Below are 15,217 nucleotides of genomic sequence, written 5' to 3'. Positions count from 1 at the left end.
GGTGCCACGGCCCAAGACTCTAGCAGGCAGTGCTGCTCGAGAAAACAAATCCGATTTGGAGACAAGAACAGGTGTGAACGGGGCACCAGAACAGCAGCAGGGGCCCCAGTGGGTGAAGGGAAGGCTTTCTACCAGCTAGGCCTGCCCCTTACCCCACAAATGCCACAGACTGGACCAAGGAGGGCAGAGCCTGCAGGACAGCTGTGACAGCAATGTCAGGCTGCCATGCAGCTAGGGGCCAGCCCCAGGGTGCCCGAGCAAGACGGTGTCCCAAGGCAAGGGCCTCTGGGGAAGGGTAAATTCCAAGAGCTACACGGGTGCAGCCTCTGACTCACCATGGTCACTGTACCGCCTCTGCTTCTGGCTCGAAGAAACACTTCTCTGCACTTTGTGATGAGGAGACTGGCCAGTGCTGTTGTTGAGGTCACTGCTTGGCCTAACCTTAGCAAGTGAGAGATTGCTGCTAGAACTGGAATCACTAGCATCCAGCTAAGGGAAAATGAGAAAAACAGAGCAAACCACAAGACGAACCCAAATGGTTTATTAGGAAACTAAGCTTCTCACTACACACACACCTCTCTCAATGCTTCACTGAGAGAGCAGAATCTGTGCACAAAAATGATAAACTTGGGGGCCTCTGTAGGGGCGCAGGGGTTAAGTCTCAGGGCTATCAAGCACTGGCAACCACTGGGGCCTGAATGAGACCCCCGACCAGGGAGGTGACCCACATGGCGCAGCAGACCTCTCCTGACTCCCCGCTGCTCCCCTCAGCAGTGGGTTTCAGTGGATTCGCCTATTCTGCTCCCCACTCAGTCTCTAGGGAGTCCACTCACCACCCCCCACCTCTGGCCTACACCCCGGCTTCTGTATGTGTAAATAAACAAACCAACCTTTTAAGGAAAAAGATAAACTCAGGCCAAAGTATTTTTTTCTGACTTCTGGAAAAACTCACGAAAGGACAGGTACTTATGCTATTTTTAGGCCTTTCTTTCTCGAGCTGACGAACTTGTGAGCCTATAGGACATGATGTGAGTCTCAGGAATATTTACTCCCATCTGACGCGCTGTCACGTCTGAGCCATCACAGCCACGGGCGGCTAGTGAAAGTCTGCTCTGGACCAACACCCACCATGAAGGCAATTGCCTTAAGCAGTAGCTCATAATGGTCATGGAAGTCAGACATGCTGTTTGCAGGTACATTGAAAAAATAATACTGGGCGTCCCCGGAGGCGCAGCGGGTTGAGCGCAGCACTGTGAAGCTGTCCACAGCCTCTCTAGCATGGGTTCGATTCCCGGCTGGCCAGGGAGATACCCACATGGCGCAGCAGACTTCTCTTGACTCGCCCGCTGCTCCCCTCAGCAGTGTATTTCAGTCCGTCTGCCTGTTCTGTTCCCCACTCTGTCTCTGGTGAATCCTCTCACCCTCCCGCGCCTCTGGCCTTGTACCCCAGTGCTTGTATGAAAAAGTAAATCTTAAAAAAAAAAAAGAAAAAAATAATATAACTGAATATTGTAGATATTAATAAAGACTAGGAATGTGGTTTACATAAATTCTTTACATAAAGGATATTCTGGCGTTTTTCTCTCCAATTACTCTTACCTCTGATGATTTTCTCCCCAACAACAAGTACGTAGCTGTGATCTCATCATATTTCATTTTACTAAGAGATTCTTGAATTTCTTCTTGTGAATATCCCATTCCCACCATAATATCTAAAAGAAAAGCATAATATAATTTATGTATCTTTGCTCAGGTAAGAAACCACTGTGTTACAGGGTAAAACAATTTCCTTTATTTGACCCAAAAGATCACAGATTTTCTAACATGAACACCTGGTGTGACTGTCAGCTGCCGAGTACCATCACAGCAGGTAACCCGCAGGTCAGTCCTACACATCACAAAAAGCTGACTCACACAACCTACGAGCACAAGTCACACACACGCACGCACGTCCCCAGGAGTCAGAACAGACGCTCCCCACACCACATGGAGGCAGGCGGCAGAGTGATTACCTATTCTTTTCTGGTCTGAGATGTCTAGTTCTGGTTCAATGAACGGTTTAAGTTCATCTTCCTCATGCCCTGCGTTGATCCACCTGTCCTTCATGATTTGCTGAAAGGTAAGCTGTTATTAGCAGCATGAAATTAAACATTCTGATAATCGCAACAGCTGACAAATATATTTTCAACATTTCTTTGATTACAGCTCAGAGAGTAATTTTAAAAAGCGCCAGAACAGCAGTCAATATGGCACACAACCCATGCAAGTTCTAAGAACGCTTTAAAAACCCTCTAGGGCCTCCCCGGTGGCGCAGCAGTTGAGCGCTGGGTTGCGAAGCTGCCCGCAGCCTCTGCAGTGCCGGTTCAATCCCCGGCTGCTCCCCGGCCACTGGAGGAGGGTCCCACAAGGCGCGCAGACCTCTCCTGCCGCCTGCTGCTCCCCTCAGCAGTGTCCTTCGGTCCTTCTGCCTGCTCTGCTCCCCGCTCTGTCTCTGGTGAATTCTCTCACCCTCCCACGCTTCTGGCTGTACCCAGTGCTTGTATGTATGTATGTATGTATGTATGTATAAATAAATAAATAAATCTTTAAAAAAATAAAAACCCTCTAAAGTCACCACTCTCATTTAGGTGATTACCTCGAGTGTGCCTCGTTTTATTGGATTTAGCACCAGGAAACGTTTGAGAAGGTTTTCACAGTCTGTGGACATGTAGAAAGGGATCCTGTATTTCCCTCTTAACACTCTCTCTCTCAGTTCCTTTGGGCAGGTAGAGAGAAAGAAAAAAGTGAGTCAACTTTTAGGTTCAAGAACCCAAAAAGTCCCGCTGAAACCCCTCATGCTAAAATCCTAACCCTTCCAAAAAAAAAAAAAAAAAAAAAAAAAAACTTAACCCTTCCACCTTGTAAAATGCTTTGATCTTTCTGAAGAACATGGCACAAAGGCTTCTTATTTATACCTTTAAGTTCTGACCATCGAAGGGGAGAGAGCCGCTGACCAGGGTGTACAGAATGACCCCGAGGCTCCACACGTCCACTTCTGGCCCATCATACTTCTTGCCCTGGAAGAGCTCGGGGGCTGCATAGGGAGGACTGCCACAAAACGTGTCCAGTTTACTGCCAACAGTAAATTCATTGCTAAAACCAAAGTCAGCTATTTTAATGTTCATATCAGCATCTAACAATAGATTTTCAGCCTAGAGGGAAAACATCAAGACAAAAATGAAATATAACCAAAGTATAATTAGAACTGTGACAGAATCAGGCATTTTATAAGCTTTTATAATGATATGGTCAATTTATCCTAACGAATAAGAAATCATCCCTTCTTGAGACAAATCAGATAAACTGGAAGGTCTTTTATATTAACCAGTGCCAGACAAGGTTAATTCTAGCACTGACACAATCAAATGAAAAACCTTTTAACAGCTTTTTCAATTAAGAGTAACAAGGGCTGGGCCTTCCCGGAGGTGCAGGGGGGTGCGCACAGCGCTGTGAAGCTGTCTGCAGCCTCTGCAGTGCGGGTTTGATCCCAGCCGGCCAGGGAGCTACCCACATGGCACAGCAGACCTCTCTTGTCTCGCCCGCTGCTCCCCTCAGCAGTGTATTTCAGTTCGTCTGCCTGTTCCGTTCCCCGCTCTGTCTCTGGTGAATCCTCTCACCCCCTGCACCTCTGGCCTGTACCCCAGTACTTGCATAAATAAAATAAATCTTTAAAAAAAAAAAGAGTAACAAAAAACCTAAACCTAAACCAATCCCACCAGTGTGGGATATGGAACTGATCGCCCCTTGAGGAACGCGGGGAGGAGCCACACTGGGGAGTGTGACGCCACACTCACTCCTTGCAGGCCCACACAACTAAGTTTTATAGGTGAGATTTAAAGCTAACTTTGACGATGAAATGCTTGTTCTTTTTAAATAAACGGCTGGCTGCCTGGCTGGCTGCTTTAAGCAGCCTGCTCATTTCCTAGAGGCCAGTGCTAAACTGCTGCACAATGGCTCTCTCTGGGGAGGAATCTCATGCCTCTTCCAAGACACGGTCGCAGTCACCTCCGTGCATCCCCATGGGGCCGGCATGCAGCCGGCATCACCTAGTCTGTAGGCAGAGAATGAAGACCCCAACAGACAAGGTCTTGCCCTCAAGGGGCCCCCAGAGCAGGAGAGACAGCTTCCCTCTGCCGGGCGCTGTGACAGAGGAATGGGCCTGGGGTGGCCTCCCAGGGGTGAGACGGCCCCCGCTGGGAGGAGGCCCCAGCTGCAGTGGCAGTGGGGTGGTGCTGAGCTACTGTGAGCAGAGCCAACAGCCTGAAAACCCAGAAGATAAGAGAGAACACGTTTTGCTGAGGAACGTGAAAGCAAGGGGGCAGGAGTGCAAAGGCTGGGGAGTCCCATAGGCCCTGGGGAGAGCATCTAGGGTTTCGACCCAAGCGCGATGGGGCACCAGGGAGGGTGAGGGTGAGGAAACGACAGTCCTGTGTGCGCTGTTAAAAGGCCATCCCTGCTGCAATGTGGAGAACAGGCCTGCAGGGAGGGCAAAAGCCAGGCCAGAAGCTCAATCACCCACCCACCACCGAGTAAGAGGCGATGATGCCTGGGCCAGGGTGGCAGCGAGGGGGCTTGAGGAGGCAACCAGGCAGCTGAAGCCAAAGGACCTGGGGAGCAAGTGGATGAAGAGTGAGGAACGAGAGCAAATACTCGCGGTAAGGGGAGAGTCGGAGTTATGAACTCATGGAACATGGGATGCCTGAGGGAGACCTAGGTGAAGGCGTTGTGTTGTCCGGACAGTGGACCCCGGAGGAGAGCCCTGGCCACAGGAATGGATCTGGAGGTCAGCAGCACCCCGGTGGCCACTACAGCTACCCCAGTGGGCATGAGAGCAGCCAGGGGGCGGGCGCAAGCACGTTGCTGAGAACTGTGTGGGGAAGAAGGGAAGGAACACAGAGTTAAGAGAATCTAGGGACCAGAGGGGCAGGCAAAGATGAGACTGTGAGAAAATAGAAACCGCATTTCAAGAACGGTATTTCACAGGTGCGCCATGAGCGTGTGAGACATGCGTCTCAAAGAGCAAGCAGACCTCTGACTCTCGCACAGCTTCTTAGGGGGGAGTCAGGACCCTGACAGGACACGCGGGAGGGAAGCACCAGCCACAGCCACTTCTCAGCAACAAGTGCTGTGCCGGCGGGAAAGCAGACCACGGGGAGTATGTGTGCCACCACTAGGACAAGAATGAAAATGTCCTTTCATGTTTGGAGAAATATGGCTGTTAAGATGAAGAGAGAAAAAGGGTGTGTCGCGAAGAGCTGGTCTACAAACACTTGACATGTTTCTGTGAGAAAAGCTAGCAGACGGGATGCAGACAGAGGAGAACAGAGGCGGCCCCACGGCTCTTCGACAAGGGACGGTTCTGAGAGGCGAAGGGTGGGTGCAGGTGCAGCCAAGGTTGGGGCCTGCTGGAAACTGAGGGAGGACCTTCTGTCTGTTTCTATCTTCGTCATGAACCAGGAACCGTATCCTATGCCAAGCATGAGGCAGAGATGGAGGACCGAGGAGAAGGCCTCCAGCAGCCACTGCTGCTCACAGAGGCAGTGCCAACTAGGGAAACAGAACAGGGTGTCAGCAGCTCTGAGGGAGCACCAGTGTGAGGTCACTCCTAGAGGTCTCTGTCTGGTAGCGACTTTCCTCCAGGGTCAAAATACAGGCTGCCTGAACTGAAATGTGAAATGCTGTCAATCCCCCTTGTGTTATTTTAGTGAATGTGATTACTGTAACTTGATTAAAAAGACTCGATCATGCGATTTATTCTTTTTCTCATCGTTAACACAATCTACACCTCAGCCGTGTCGCGACCACCAAGAGAAGAGCGTGCGGGCAGGAGAGCGCGCTGGGATGGGCAGCACCCACCTTGAGGTCTCTGTGGACGATCCGCTTCTGATGGCAGTATTGAACCGCGGAGACTATCTGACAGGAGAGAGGCGAGGCTAGTGGTCATGAGCTCGTAATTAAGAGGAAGACACTCACTAGTGCTCATGCATGCAGGTGCTCAGAGAGCACTTGACTATGTGACCTCTAAAAATAATTTTCCTATGCTTTGAACTTTTCAATTTGGAGAAATCCAGGGATGAGGATAAGAATCAAGTCACTTTATGCTTAAAACTTCTCTAAGAAGGGGGTAAAATCAAAGAAAAAGGTAAAGTCATTAAGGGACAAATCATATTTGGCTTTTGCGTAAGACAAAACTAATATAACAAACATTGGATTGTGATGCTCCAGCTAAAAAGTGGCTTTAGTCAATACATCACAGGTGTTTTGAAAGACTAATTTTTTAAGGTTCAAAAACTCAAGTTAAGAATGAGACTAAGCCCCAGTTTCAAAGCTAGAAGAGAAGCGATAGCTGCCCGTAGCACAGAGCCTTGGGCATGAGAGGTGCTTAACAGGGACTCTGTTGAACTCAACGTTCAGCCCCTGCTCCAGCCAACGGAGAGCGTCTCTCTAGTGGCACTCACTGCTAGCTTCTGGGTTTAAGTGAGATAACGTCATTAAATTAATAAACAAAGGGTACATTATATACCTGTCTAAATTTAGCTCTTGCTTCTTTTTCCTTCATTCTTCCATGTGCAACCAAATAGTCAAACACTTCACCTAAAATTGAAAGAAAAAGAGTAATCAGAAGTCCTATGTCTAACATTAATTCTCCCATAAATTGGGGTTCACTTTTGGCAGTGTGTTAGTTTTTACTTGTAAACAGGCATACAGATAAGTAGAAATATGTGGAATTTGAACAAAGCTATCCTTAAGTTTAAACAACAGTCACTTAAGTTCATCAGTAGAATGTTGAAGCTAGAAAAAAGCCTTGAAGTTAAATTCTCATGTTTACATTACACAACTTTTATCTCAAGGCAATGTTTTCGATATGCTTTAATAAAAACTCAGCAATGAAAACAAAGTTAAAATGGACATTACTTGTGTCAAGTCATTCTTTCAATTCTTTACAGTAGGGTTATGACCCCGCCCCCCCCAAAAGCTAAATACATTCATATATTCAATAAACATGATCGCGCATCTCCAAAGCGCTGCAGGCTCTGGGCACCGCAGCAGCGGAAGACGCCAAGTCCCTCTTCACATGCCAGTAGCGGAGACAGACAGCAGACAATCACAGAGCAGGCCGGGTGGTGACAACTACTGAGGAGAGAAAACAGGGATCAGGAAATGTGTAAGGTGTGCAAACATTGTGCTCACCTCTAAGAGGGAGTGGACAATGGTGTAATCTGGGAGGAAGAGTCTAGGCAGAGGAAAGAGCAGGAGTCACATGGCTGGAGGAGTGTGGCGGGAGGACAAGCGGAAGTGGCTAGGAGGGGCAAGATCGTGAAGAGTCCTGTGGGCTTTGGCAAGGACGTGGGATTTCCTGTGAGAGGAGAGGCAGAGGAGAGACGCTGAGATGGCTGATGTCAAAGGTCTGCCCCAGCTCCCAGGAGGTGGGGGGCAGGGTCGGGAAGGACAGGGAGACCGCCAGGGAGTCGCGTAATAATCAAGGCAAACGTGAGGGTGGCTGGGGCTCAAGTGGGAGGGGGCGGGCGTGGAGAGAAGCAGGGGCGCAGAACATGGCGTGAAGGTGAGTGAGGCTGGCAGACAGCTGGCAGGTGGGTTACACAGTAAACTAAACTGAGGTAGAGAAAGGAGACACTTAAAAAATTAATTGGTACTGCCACATGCTTATCAATTTGGAATACAGAAATAGCATCTCTAATCAACAAGAGCTGTAATTTTATTGAAGATTATTAATTCAGAAAATTAAAATGTTCTTGTGAAAGAAACATGCCTACGTCATATAAATAAAGACTACTTCCATCAGCTCCGTGGTGACATCTGACTAAAGTATTTTGGTACTTTAAAAAAGCTTGGCTTCAGAATATAACTTAAAAATGTGGAGGGGAAAATCATTCCAAATTGCACATTTCTACCTCTGGTTTTGAAACTTTTAGCCTATACCTCTGAGTAAAATTCAGCAGTGGACGGGCATAAATACTCTCATACTGCGGCGTTGCAGGGCAACCTTCCCAGCGACATTACATACTGTTAATTTACTTTATAAAGAGTTAAGAAGTTAAATGTCAGGTCAGTAAAATGCCAGCATTTTCTAGACATCTGACCTTTCCATTCGCTGGACAGTATACAAGGTCAACACCAATGGTTAATAAAGATAAGCAACTGACAACCAAAGGCCTATGTGTATCACAGAAAACAATTCTGAAGTGAGCTAAACCCGGTAGTTGCTACAGGGTAACCCAGATAAAGTTTAAGTCTGTCAACATAATTTTACATTATTTTTATAAATTCAAATGCGGTCTCAACCTCTTAAAAGATTTCTGGAATCACAAAGTCACACTCACAACTCTTAAGTTATAAACCAAAATTCAACCCAGATTTCTTTTTCCTCATTAAAAATGTATTAGCCCAGATTGAAGCAGCTGAAGGGAAAAGCTGCAACAGCCATTTTCTCAGAGGCAAAGGGCCAAGCCCACCCGGCAGCTTGCGGCTGGATGGAGACCGGGCGGGATAGTGCAGGGAGTCCTGGTCCTGTCCCAGGTGCTGCCACTAAGCAGGGATGGAAGTGCTTACAGCACAACTTTCCAGAGTTTCGGTTTCACATGTGAAAACCGGAGCTGTCTGGACAGTTTCTGAGCCTGTCTCTAAAAGTCTGCACTTCCATCTAACAACCCCCCAACCCTCCCCACCCCGCTGAGATGCTGAGCCAAGCCCGGGACCCCACGGGAGACATCAGTGGCTGGTGATGTGCAGGTCGCACAGCCGACGGCTGAGCCCGTCTCAGTCTTTTCCAAAGTCCATCCTTTCTGCTAAACTGGATGCTTTTCAGCTCTGTCTTTGCCCCGTAGAGAGCAGCCGCTCTGCCCTGCACCTAGAGAGCAGGGGGACATGAGCAAGCCTGGCTGGCCGGCCAACCGGGACAGGCCACACGGTGTCAGAGTCTGGGCTCCAGGCCTGACAAGAGTGACCACAGTGAGACTTCCCAGCCTTAAAGGGGGGGCGGCGGGGTGCTTGAGGTTGGACGGGCAGCCCCTTGCTGCTGGGTCTTGGCATGGAGTTGCCGTGAAGGCCCACAGGAGCGCGCCCACGGACCCCAGGCAAGAGCACATGCGCCTCCCACACCGTGGAGGCTACGCAAGGACAAGGGGCCAGCGCCGCGCTGTGCCGAGCACAGTCAGACCCCACCCCCCTGCTCTTCCTACTATTCCTCAGCTATAAAAATCCCAACAAAATTCTTAAACCACACACAACAATGTAAATATTATTATAACATGCATCACACAGCTAATCAGAATCAGAAAAAGTTGGCGTCACAGGTACGCCTCCTACACGGCCTCCCTCCCCATGACAGGTCTGCATCTTTGACTTTCACCGAAGGCTAATGCACTGGAGCGAGGGTGTGATTCAGTTTTCTGTCTCCAGGTTTTACAGCCCGGGTCAAAATGCTAGTGAGGCAGTAACTACTCCAACAAAACTCCCAGCTACACTGCAGAGTTAACAGGGTATGTCCGCAATAGTTTGTAACTCCAGGAATTCAGGTCCAGCCTGTGTGCTGAGTTTAAGTGCCAGAGGCAGAGAACACACGATGACAAGAAACTCCACAGATGATGAAACTCATGCTGGGTCCAACACTGCGAGTCCAATCGACCTCGACTATGAAATGAGAATCTTTGTTGAAACAAACAAAACAGCCACATACATGCATTTCAGAACAACGCCTCCTTTTCTATAGTCTCGTAGGCAAATAATTAGTACTTAATCATTTCTGATTGTCAGGACACATTTAAGGACACATTTCTGATTTTCCTCCTCGTGTATTATAACTCTGACGTTAGATGAAACCTTAACCATCGCCCACATAGGGAGTGTGGCGCATGTGCTCCTAGAGGGGAAGAGAAAAAAACCAGATACATAAATTTCTTACCTCCGCTCGCATACTCCATGATTAGGTAGAGTGTTTTGTCAGTTTCAATTACTTCAAATAACTTCACTGGGAGAAGGGGAGGGAGGGAGAAAAAGAAACAACATCTGTATGCATGTACCATACACTTGTAACTGCAAAAGTAACTTTTTCCTGGTAGAGACTGTAACAGCTACTACAACAGAAAAAATTCTATGAAAGCATATTCCCTCTGGGTGCTCAAAGCTGTAACTTCAAGGCCCCTCAGCCTTCTCTGAAGTATATCTGTTCCCTCTGTCTCTGACCCGGGCCTACCAGCTAGCTGCCCCTCCCCGCAGCTCACCCTCTGCTCCTCAGCAATCACGGTCTTGACACCGGAACTGAAGGACACCAGGGCCTGCGCCTGCCAGTGTCAGCCCAGCCACCTGTCTCACGGGCTTGAACACTCGAGTCTTAGCCTGAGGCTTGCTCTCCAGGCGACACCCCAACTCTCAGAGCGAGGTTCTCCTGTGACTATGCTGAAGCTGGAGGTGGAAAGTAAAAGGGATGATACTCTGATTAAAAATAACTTTTTAAAAGAATTATTTTCAACGGGTCAGTTGGTGTGGACTTACTACAGCAGTTACAGACAGAAATATTTCAATTACGCCAACTTGGAAAACCCAAACAAACCCATGTGAAACAGAGACATTTTTAAATGAAAATGAAGTCAATTTCTAAAGCCATCAAATCATTATTTTGCGTATCTACTTTATTTTGGTAACATATATTTTAAATTAAATTTCCAAAAAGGGGAAGGAGAGGGAATGCTAGCCTCTTATATTGTGGACTTTTTTTTTTTTTTTGTATGCTTTAATATAGAGTATTAGGACAGAGTACCTATCATAGCAATTTACAAATGTTTGCTGAACTGCAAAATTACTATCACACCATTCCTTGGGTGTGTGTTAAGGCTGTCAAGAAAAATCATTTGAAGATTTTTAAGGTATATGTGCTGGTAAACCATTGACATAAAGTCTTTCTAAAATTTCAATGTAAACATTGGTTTTTCTGGAATAATTATTTTAATCCAATAGGAATTTAAAAGTTGAGAAATTTAAATCTTTTATGATAGATATGTTTTTTTTTTTTTTAAGATTTTTTTTTTTTATTTTAATAGAGGCATGTTTTTCTTTATTTGTTTGCTTGTTTGTTTTTGTTTTGTTTATACAAGCACTGGGTACAGTCAGAGGCGCGGGAGGGCGAGAGAATTCACCAGAGCCAGAGCGGGGAGCAGAGCAGGCAGAAGGACCGAAGGACACTGCTGAGGGGAGCAGCGGGCGGCAGGAGAGGTCTGCGCGCCGTGTGGGACCCTCCTCCGGTGGCCGGGGAGCAGCCAGGGATCGAACCGGCGCCGCAGAGGCCGCGGGCAGCTTCGCAACCCAGCGCTCTACCGCTGCGCCACCGGGGAGGCCCGATAGATATGTTATTTAGTAGTAACTAGAGAGAACTCTGATCAGGGCACAACTCAAGTATTTAAAAAACAAAAATATGTTTCAGTTAGCTATGTCTAGGCAGCTGTGAGAAAGTGGAGTGTGTGTGTGTGTATGAAAAGTTACACTTTAAAATCCAAATTTGACTAGCTAATCCCAAGGGTTGAAAAGGTGAAGAAAGGTTTTCTTTCCACTATTATATTCCTTATTAATTTTCTTTTCTCCAAATCTTTCACTGATTCTAAGATTTTTTTTCACTTTTTAACGAAGGTGGCGGACTGGGGAGGTACTTGGCAGCATTCGCTTTCCCAGTAGCATGCAAAGTATTGGTGTCTTCTAAAGGATGGCTAGGGTTAGATTTGATAAAATGAGGGGCAAAAGTTATTTCTCTCCTGTGGTTCCACTTCATCATTCTATCCTTTTGCTTCAATAATTCTGACACCAAGCATCACCCCTCCCACCTCCTAAAACTGACTTGGATGGTAAACAGATTCTATTGACTAGCTTAATAGCTCTTTCACTTATGAAATAATCATTCTGGGTTGTTAGTATTACTGTGTACAAAAAAGCACATACATTATTTAATAAATGCTCTATTACGGTATATGCGGGATCCAACGTCTTCAAAACAGGAATATTCATACAACAAGGTCCAGATTAAGGGACCTGTGTACAATTATGAGCAGGGCCAGACATGCCCCTGCATCTTGAACCGCCCCTCATGGCACCCAGCACCAGGGTGTGCACAGAGGTGCGCTGTGTAAGTTCCATTAGGTATCAAGTACCCCTTATCTTTTAAAATATTCAGTGTCAGGATTTTCTCAGGCACACAGTCACAACAAGCGTTACACTGTTGAAAATAACACTCCGATTATAATTCCCTTGTCTCTGTCTACTAATTAAATACAATTTCTAGCATATCAAAAAACTGAAAATTATAATTACACACATTCCTAATGCACTGACGTCTTAAACTTTAATGCATTTTTATCTTTTAACCTATCTTTAGTAATCCCAAAAGTTAACACAGTAATTTGTGCGTGAGGGTATATATATATATTTTAATTAAAAGTGTGCCCAGACTGGAGGGAAAAATCTCCTATCACTCCTGTGCTCAATTTTGCTTTATGACATACTTTGAAGAATATATTTAGACCCAAATGAATTTAAGAAAGTGGAAAGTACCTATGTTTGGATGGTTTAAAATCTTCATTATTCTTACTTCTCTGAAGAGCTAAAAAACAAACACAAAATCCCCCCAACAAGGTTATTAAACATTCTATTCCACTGCTGTAACGGAAATTTAAATGTTCCCTGAGATAGCCATCACTGGCAACGTAGTAGCTTACATCTAAGGCTAACATGGACGCCCGGAGTGACCGGGTAACAAGCGAACTTTGTAGCCTCATTACCAAATGCTTCAGGCTTATCTTATGAAAACAGCAAAGGTCCCAGAGAACGATCATGCCACAAAAGAAATTTTATTTTTCTGTCTTGAACACCTAAGATGAGATTTAGGCAAAAAAATCAATGATTATACTTAGTCTGATACAGTGTCTAACCAGTAGCTGTCATATCAAACTTTTATTTGGTCTCAATGAACTACTACTTCTAAGAAGATTCTGACCAAGACCACTCAGGGGAGAAGGCGGGTAGTTACCAGGGAGGCTGTGGGGGAAGGTCTCTCTGAAGCAAGCAAATGCGAGATCAAATGCTCACACATGGTGATGTGGTCATGCTAAGCAGCCAGCCTGGCCTCTCAGGACCAAAGAGGACAGGGAGGGGTCTGCCCTCACAGGTGCACCCAGGGGGCCAGGAGATAGGCCGCTGGGTCCAGACTGGCAGAGCAGTCCAGCCCAGCCACATCACACAATAAGGAGAAATAGTAAGTTACTGCGTATAAACACATGCTATGAATTCAGGGGCGCGTCATAGCACCCAGTCAGGTCACTGTAAGATCTGAGAAAAGGAGAGAATTTTAGAGGCCATCTTACCCAGCCCTCTTATAAATTAAAAAAACAAACAAAAAAACAACAACAAAAAAAAAAACACCAGAAAGGCGTCCAAGGACCTGCTCTCTGTCTGTACGGAATGAGGCTGGAACCAGGTGCCTCCACCGTCAGGATGCAGGGCCGCTCTGAGGTAAGGACGTGCCACGTGAGGGTGCTGCACCTCCCCCTGCAGTGACCTTTAGGGCTAATGGCTTTCGCCACGGTCCCTAGGTCCGGCTGGGCAAGGAACCAGCGAGGGGAGTACAGTAAAGTTCCCTGAAGACATAGATAAGACAGATACTTATCAAAAGATAACGACCACCAGGAACCACTACAAGAATACTACTACAAAAAACCTTATCTGTCTTTCTAGAACTACAAACTTTATTCCCTTATTGTCTTTCTAAACTTCCTTCTTTCTTCTATAAAGGTCATTGGTTGTTAATTAAAAAATCATAGGAAATCCTTAAACAAGGCTGACTCAACTAAAACATTACTAAACCCTGTGTAATAATAATAATTAAAATACAGTTTAGGTGAAAAAGTAGTAAAACAAAAAATGCAATTATATAGTTTAAAAACAAAACTAATGGTCTATCTACTTAGGAATGCGGCTGGGTCCAGATGTAAATCACTGCCCTGTCAATGATAAGCTAAACCCACAAGCAAGCGGATTTCGTTGATATTCACTGTTCCTATGCTTTTAGAAAACATATATATAATACTGGTCACAAACTCAAAAGAGAATTACACTCAGATTTACACTCTCTCTTGAAGTGTGTCTGTCTGTCATTTCTTTCGCCGACTCCCTAACCACCCTGCGCATTTCTCTCAACCCTGAGACGGCCTCATCGTCTACTGCCGTACTGGTCCTGTTATAGGACAGGGAGAGGGGCAGCCCAAACCCCGCAAACCTGTCTATTCTAAGTGGGTTCTGCCATCCGCCGCATCAACACAAAACATAGGAGACTTTAATGGGAAGGAACTTCTTCAGCTTCTCCTCTTCCTGCTCAGCTCCACCCTCCCTTGGGTGGGACAGGACACCTCCCCCTTTCCTGGGGACCACCCTGTTACAGTCCGCGGCATGAGGGCAGTTCAGGGACGAAGAGTAGTGGCACCACCAGGCAAGGAGCACCCGGATCTCAGTTCAGGCCAGAAACCTCGGCTAACATGGTGTCAGATGAGCGTGAGCAACTCTTCTCCCAAGCCTGGAAGCTGCCTGTGTTCAGGCCAACAAGCGTGTGGAGAAGAGCTGTGGCCAAGCTGGCCCTCAGCCTCGAGAACGGCTCCACCTGCCACATCACCCGCTGCACCAGAAAGCTGTCCAGGGCTAGAGCTAACAAGCTCTACACAGGCCTTCAAGGTGCCTCTGGACAGCCCCAGGCACAGCGACCAGGCGCGCAGCAGCCCAGTCATCACACCAGCCGGCACCGAGCTGCAGGTGACTGAGGTCCGCTGCAGGCCCAGGCACAAGCTCCTGTATGCCAGAAAGCCCCATCTCCTGGAGTGGGGCTTCACTCGGTTTAACGCACATGGGACATAGTGGCTGAAAAGTGGCCCATCCCAGTTATCTGTGGGGTCAAAAATGTGTCCCAAATCTCGGCCCCTGGACAGAGGGCACTCCAAAAAGCCTCAGAACCGCCCCCTTTTTAGCCATGCCCAAATAAAGCCCAATTTACACCCATTTATTACTCATTCATTCTGTAACCAGGTGGTCCCCAGGAAAGGGGGAGGTTCCCTGCCCCACCCAAGGGAGGGTGGAGCTGAGCAGGAAGAGGAGAAGCTGAAGAAGAGACTGAGGAAGGAAGCAGGATGGA

General features: G+C 47.0%; 1 protein-coding gene across 7 annotated transcripts in view; it reads right to left on the bottom strand.

Annotated features, from left to right (window-relative positions):
- The window catches only part of MARK3 (microtubule affinity regulating kinase 3), a gene marked incomplete at both ends in the record, with an annotated part of 72,447 nt that overhangs the window by 20,981 nt on the left and 36,249 nt on the right, over positions 1-15,217 (bottom strand). For 5 of the 7 annotated variants that reach the window (XM_084240556.1, XM_084240557.1, XM_084240559.1 and 2 more), the window contains 9 exons: positions 336-489; positions 1,600-1,712; positions 2,013-2,112; positions 2,636-2,755; positions 2,955-3,191; positions 5,896-5,952; positions 6,563-6,633; positions 9,962-10,027; positions 12,595-12,643. In XM_084240556.1, the coding sequence (XP_084096682.1) occupies positions 336-489; positions 1,600-1,712; positions 2,013-2,112; positions 2,636-2,755; positions 2,955-3,191; positions 5,896-5,952; positions 6,563-6,633; positions 9,962-10,027; positions 12,595-12,643 (967 nt within the window). The remainder of the gene's footprint in view (positions 1-335; positions 490-1,599; positions 1,713-2,012; positions 2,113-2,635; positions 2,756-2,954; positions 3,192-5,895; positions 5,953-6,562; positions 6,634-9,961; positions 10,028-12,594; positions 12,644-15,217) is intronic. The other 2 variants (XM_084240560.1, XM_084240562.1) reach the window with 2 other exon arrangements.

This window comes from Talpa europaea (assembly GCF_964194135.1).
Source record: "Talpa europaea genome assembly, chromosome: 8".
In the NCBI taxonomy this organism is placed as follows: Eukaryota; Metazoa; Chordata; class Mammalia; order Eulipotyphla; family Talpidae; genus Talpa; species Talpa europaea.
Note: the sequence above shows the minus strand (reverse complement) of the source record. Positions and strands in the feature narration are given on the sequence as shown.